Source organism: Stegastes partitus, unplaced genomic scaffold, assembly GCF_000690725.1.
Source record: "Stegastes partitus isolate 25-593 unplaced genomic scaffold, Stegastes_partitus-1.0.2 Scaffold1884, whole genome shotgun sequence".
In the NCBI taxonomy this organism is placed as follows: Eukaryota; Metazoa; Chordata; class Actinopteri; family Pomacentridae; genus Stegastes; species Stegastes partitus.
The window spans coordinates 92,585-97,425 of record NW_007579615.1 but is presented as its reverse complement, the minus strand read 5'-3'; the positions used below and the strand labels follow the sequence as shown (position 1 = coordinate 97,425).

Sequence of the window (4,841 nt, the reverse complement as noted above, 5' to 3'; positions counted from 1 at the left end):
ATGGCCTCTATACGTCAATAGTTCACAGATTCCAGACTCTCAGTGGGGATATTTGCGAGTTGATTTTTCTTCTGTTTTAAATTTTGGGGCGTTTTTGACAATCGGTAAAAAGGCAATTAGGCGATTTGAATTGTGGCTGCAAAAATAACAATGGCTTTATTTTACAGATTTAAATTCTAAAGAATCACTTGATTGCTAAAAGTTCTATAAATCAGATTTTGAACATGAACAGAACATTATTGCAGCAGCAAACAAAAATTTAGCAATTTAAAGATTTAGGTGCGCAATGGCTTCACGCTCCCTTTCTGGGTGCTGTAGTTGATTTATTGGCTGAAGTTTGAGCCATCAAACGCGGAATCTGAATGATTTATATTTGTATTTGTATCGGTCAACTTGAATTATTGAAATAAAAAAAATTGAATCGGAATCATGTAATTTGAATTAATTTAATTAAGACTGTGTTGTAATAGACATGAAATCTCATGTCATAGTTTGAATTGGAATTCTGTTGGCCCGGAATTTGCAGAGTAACTGAGCACAGATCCACAGAGCTCCATCAGTCCATCAGCACCTGCAGTATACAAACTCCTCTTCTGTCTTCTATCAGTCTCCTCTTCCTGCTGTGTAAATCTCCAGGTTACGGTTTCTGCTGGATATTATTTTTTATGTAAGTTTGTGTTTTGTAAGCTAATCACTTAATATCCAGTAAACTAAGAAACAAACAAGGTGACATGATGTAAGTAGAAAAAAAACGGAGATCAGCAGCTAGCATTTTTAAAAAACTTTTATTTTATTGTTAGGATGATAAAATGCATGTAAATTAATTTCATCTGTCTAAAGAAATGGTTATACTGTGCTGGGACTGGAATTAAAAACCAGGACTGTCGTCCAGTAATTAGTTCTGCATCAATGACTGTACTGGCTGAAGGGTTTTAAGGAGAGGTGAACGACTGAAACTGTTCTGATGAGAAACAGTGAAAGAAAAGTTACCTGTCCAGTCACTTTTAGCGATATTGTAATCTGATGACTGTAAGAGCAAAATACTTGATCTTTCTTCAGCTCCCTGCAAAGGGCTGATTTTTTAGTATTTAGAAGAACTAAGTATATTACAGGCTGGAGTTTATTCCAGCTGACTTAGGGTGAAGGCAGGGGACACCCTGGACAGGTCACCAGTCTATCACAGGGCTACACTTAGAGACAGACAACCAAGCACACTCACATTCACACCTACGGACAATTTAGAATCACCAATTAACCTCAACATGTTTTTGGACTGTGGGAGGAAGCTGGAGAACCCGGAGAGCACCCACGCTGCACGGGGAGAACATGCAAACTCCACGCAGAAAGATCCTGGTGCCCCCACCGGGACGCAAACCGACGACCTTCTTGCTGCGAGGCAACAGTGCTAACCACCGATCCACCTTGCAGCCCAGGGTGGAAATAATCAATGGAAAAATAATCAAGCTAACTACCTAACAAATTCAAACTCAAGGATAAATCTAACCTGACAAAAAGGGGAGAATATAAGCAAGTGGGGATATTACAAACACAAGCGGGGATAACTGGGCTGGAGGAGACTAAGGGAACGAAGACCAACCAACCTTAATAATAATAATAATAATAAATAAAAAAAATAAAACAGGAGGGGGGGCAAAACTACATAAACCCAGAAAACCACTAACAAACAGAATAGGAAGCTATGAAAGCCTAATGTGAATATATCCACATATCCAATTACACTGAAATACTTTGACTATGTTGTACTTTTCAGTAGATCTTTTTTTCAGAGCCAGTTTTTCCCCCCAATGACAATACAAGCTGCTTATTTACAAATATTTAAATTTCCAATTGCTTTGTCTTTCAGTGCCAAATTTTGTTTTCAATGACAAACTATACTGTCTCTGTTTTGGACACACACACACACACACACACACACACACACACACACTTGCAGCACTGGATGGAACATTACTGTCACATAGGGGTTTCCCTTATATCAGCTGAGCACAGGACCATACCATTATCCGGCCTTACGGGGGACACCATAGGCGAAACTGGATGTGTTAAAAATAATTACAACTAAATGCGTCGGAAAACAATAATTATTTGAAACGTTTCTAAATCTAAATCACGAAGTCGTCGATGTCCACCGCTGTTGTTTTTGAGTATTTTTGTGTTGTCCACACCCGCAGACCGTAGATGCTTCCAAAAATGGCGGAGGTTTCTGTCAGTGTGGAGTGAAACTTTGCTATTTTTAGTCGAATTTCCTCTGTTCTGTAATATATTCTGCGAACTGCTGTCGTCTGTTTAATACAGTAAGTATTACCGGGATACGGAGACGTTTGACGGTCATCGTCAGGGCCGAGCGGCGCCATTCTGAGCTCCGTTTTTGATCGCCAAATCGTTGGGCTTCCCTCGAAGTTGACGGTGGCTGAGTGCCTGACATTGCGATCATACCGACTGCTGTTGTCATCAGATAGCTCAACGCGGAACCGTCAGGTGAGATTGGACGTCGGCCGAGTAGCTAGCTAGCTCGCCGGCCAAAGGGCGTCGAAAACGACTCGCATTGTTTTCATTGAGCCGAATTCTGTCTGGGCAGGTCGGAGATCCTGAGGACGTGTCACGTCACCTGTCAGTGGAAATAAATAGGTGGTGTTGGATGTCACCACCGCTCAGTGTCGCACTGAATTTGGTTTGCTAGCACCGTGTAAGTACCAGCACAATTCCTGCCGTTTCCTTGCTTCACTGTTCGTCCGAATAGTTTGTTTTGTGGCCTACAGTCACTCACGTCGACAGTGTGTGTGTTTTTAGACTTTAACATACTAGCTAGCTGCTAGGTGTGGAAAGTATTGCATCCTGAAAGTGGTCATGTGACATGTGTTGGTGAAACAAATTTTGTCCACGTTTGTCATGAACCACCGACAGGATGGTAATTTTGTTAAGGGGGCAGCTGTAGGTGCTATAGGTTTCTTTTGCCTTGACTTTTCAACATTGCTCTACTAGTTCAAGATTTGTAACATTAAAATACAGAAATGAGGCCTCTTGCTCTTCACTTTCTGTTTCCAAACATTGTTTTTAACTCTTATTTCCTGGGTTCTTTCTGACGGACAGCCATCCTGGCAAATCAAATGGAGAAGCTCCAGGACCTCAGCCAATCGGAGCTGCAGGAGCTGCTGGACAACCCGGAGAGGGTGGAGTCTATGGCTCTGGAGTCTGACGAGGTAGAAACGATGCTTCCGATTTTCCATTAGCCCTTTCAGGCTTTCGGGAAGACTGACGAATGAGTTTTGTGAGAAGTTAAGGGCTTCATTTAGAAATCCTAAAACCTTGTAAGGGGTTTGGTTAGTGGAGCACTCAACTGGACTGTCATTCTAATAAATATACAGTAAATTAGTGTCTGGATTAAAATAACAAACTGACTGGATGAGGGGAAGTGAGTAACAAACACTCTGAGGGCCTGAAGTAAGATTGTTCTCCACCTGTGCAAAACTTTAACTGCAGCTTCTGTTAATCAACTGCAGTTTACGGCCCTTTCTCCTTGTATTCCTTCCCATGGCACTTTACTACCAGTGACAACGGGAAAAGAATTTCTTCTTAAAGTCAGACAATCAAAAATAGAAAGTACTGGATAAAGAATATAATATTAAATGAATACCATCTGATAGAAAAACAGTTTAAAAGGCAGCAAACTCTCTTCAGACTTGAACTGTTCTGTATTCTATATTTAGAACTAGTGGATGTTGCACTAGACTATCAGTATGTCAGACCAAAACAAACAGACCGGTCACCATTGGCTCACGCTAGTGGGTGTATCATTATTTTCATTTCACTCGTCTCTCCTTCCCTCAGCATAAAAGAGCATACATATAACAAAGAGCTGAGGACAGCAGTAAAACAGCAGTAGAGACACTCCCTGAGCTGATATAAAATGAGCACAGGTGAATACCATAAATGTAAGACCTTTTTATTCTTAATTTTTTTGGAAAGAGGCACCTGCTCAACACTCCCGTCTGCACTCTGCCGTCTCACTTTCATGCAATGTGGGAATCTCTTGATAAACACAGGGAGGGCCGACATGTTTGATGCAGAGGTGTATGCAGGTTTTAGATATGATTGAATTCAATTTTGCAATTAAAAAAAATGTTTTTCTATCAAAAGTTGACAACCCATCGGGTTGTTAGCAAGGTCAAGTTGTGAGGTTTAATTTTATATGCGATACACCTCACAGCAAGAAATACTTCGAGAAGAAGGATGTGATTTGGACACAAGGTATGCCCGTCAGGCTGTAACGGTTAAGACATGAACGTTTGTCACTTCAGAAATTTCAAGAGCTTTTAAAACGTCTTCAAGTGTCATCAGAAAAGGCACTGAAGAAACCACCTCTAATGAGAACTATCCCAAGTAAGGGTTCCCTTTGCTGTAGAGGAGAAGATCATTTTCAGAAATAGCCAGTAAACAGCACCTCAGATTAGAGCCTGCATCAGTGCTTCCCAGGGTTAAAAACATATCAATATCAGCTGTTAAGAGGAGATTATTTTTTAAATTATGTCTTCATGGTCAGAGTGTTGCACAAAAAAGAGGAAGCCCAAGAAACACAAGGGATGAACATTAGACCAGTGGAAATTTGGACTTGATAAGTCCAGATGTGAGACTGTAAAACTATTTACAATGGACAGTTGTAATGTTAGAGTAAAACAGCTACACATGTTGATACCAGAAAACGTTTCTGGAGAATAGTAATGTGATAATAATAATAATAACAGGATGTCAAGAAAAGTAAACATTGTGATTTGCTGTTCCATCCTGATTGTTTTTATACTCATGTTGGGGCTAATTTAGTA

The 4,841-nt window shown here is 40.5% G+C and overlaps 1 protein-coding gene across 2 annotated transcripts in view; it reads left to right on the top strand.

Annotated features, from left to right (window-relative positions):
• Positions 1-2,191: 2,191 nt before the first annotated feature.
• vps37c (VPS37C subunit of ESCRT-I) overlaps positions 2,192-4,841 on the top strand; it is a 13,968-nt gene continuing 11,318 nt past the window's right edge. For both annotated transcript variants that reach the window (XR_521034.1, XM_008302808.1), the window contains exons 1-3: positions 2,192-2,499; positions 2,600-2,707; positions 3,112-3,221. Coding sequence is in view for 1 of the 2 variants with exons in the window: in XM_008302808.1 (XP_008301030.1) it covers positions 3,129-3,221 (93 nt within the window). In the remaining variant the exon portion in view is untranslated. The remainder of the gene's footprint in view (positions 2,500-2,599; positions 2,708-3,111; positions 3,222-4,841) is intronic.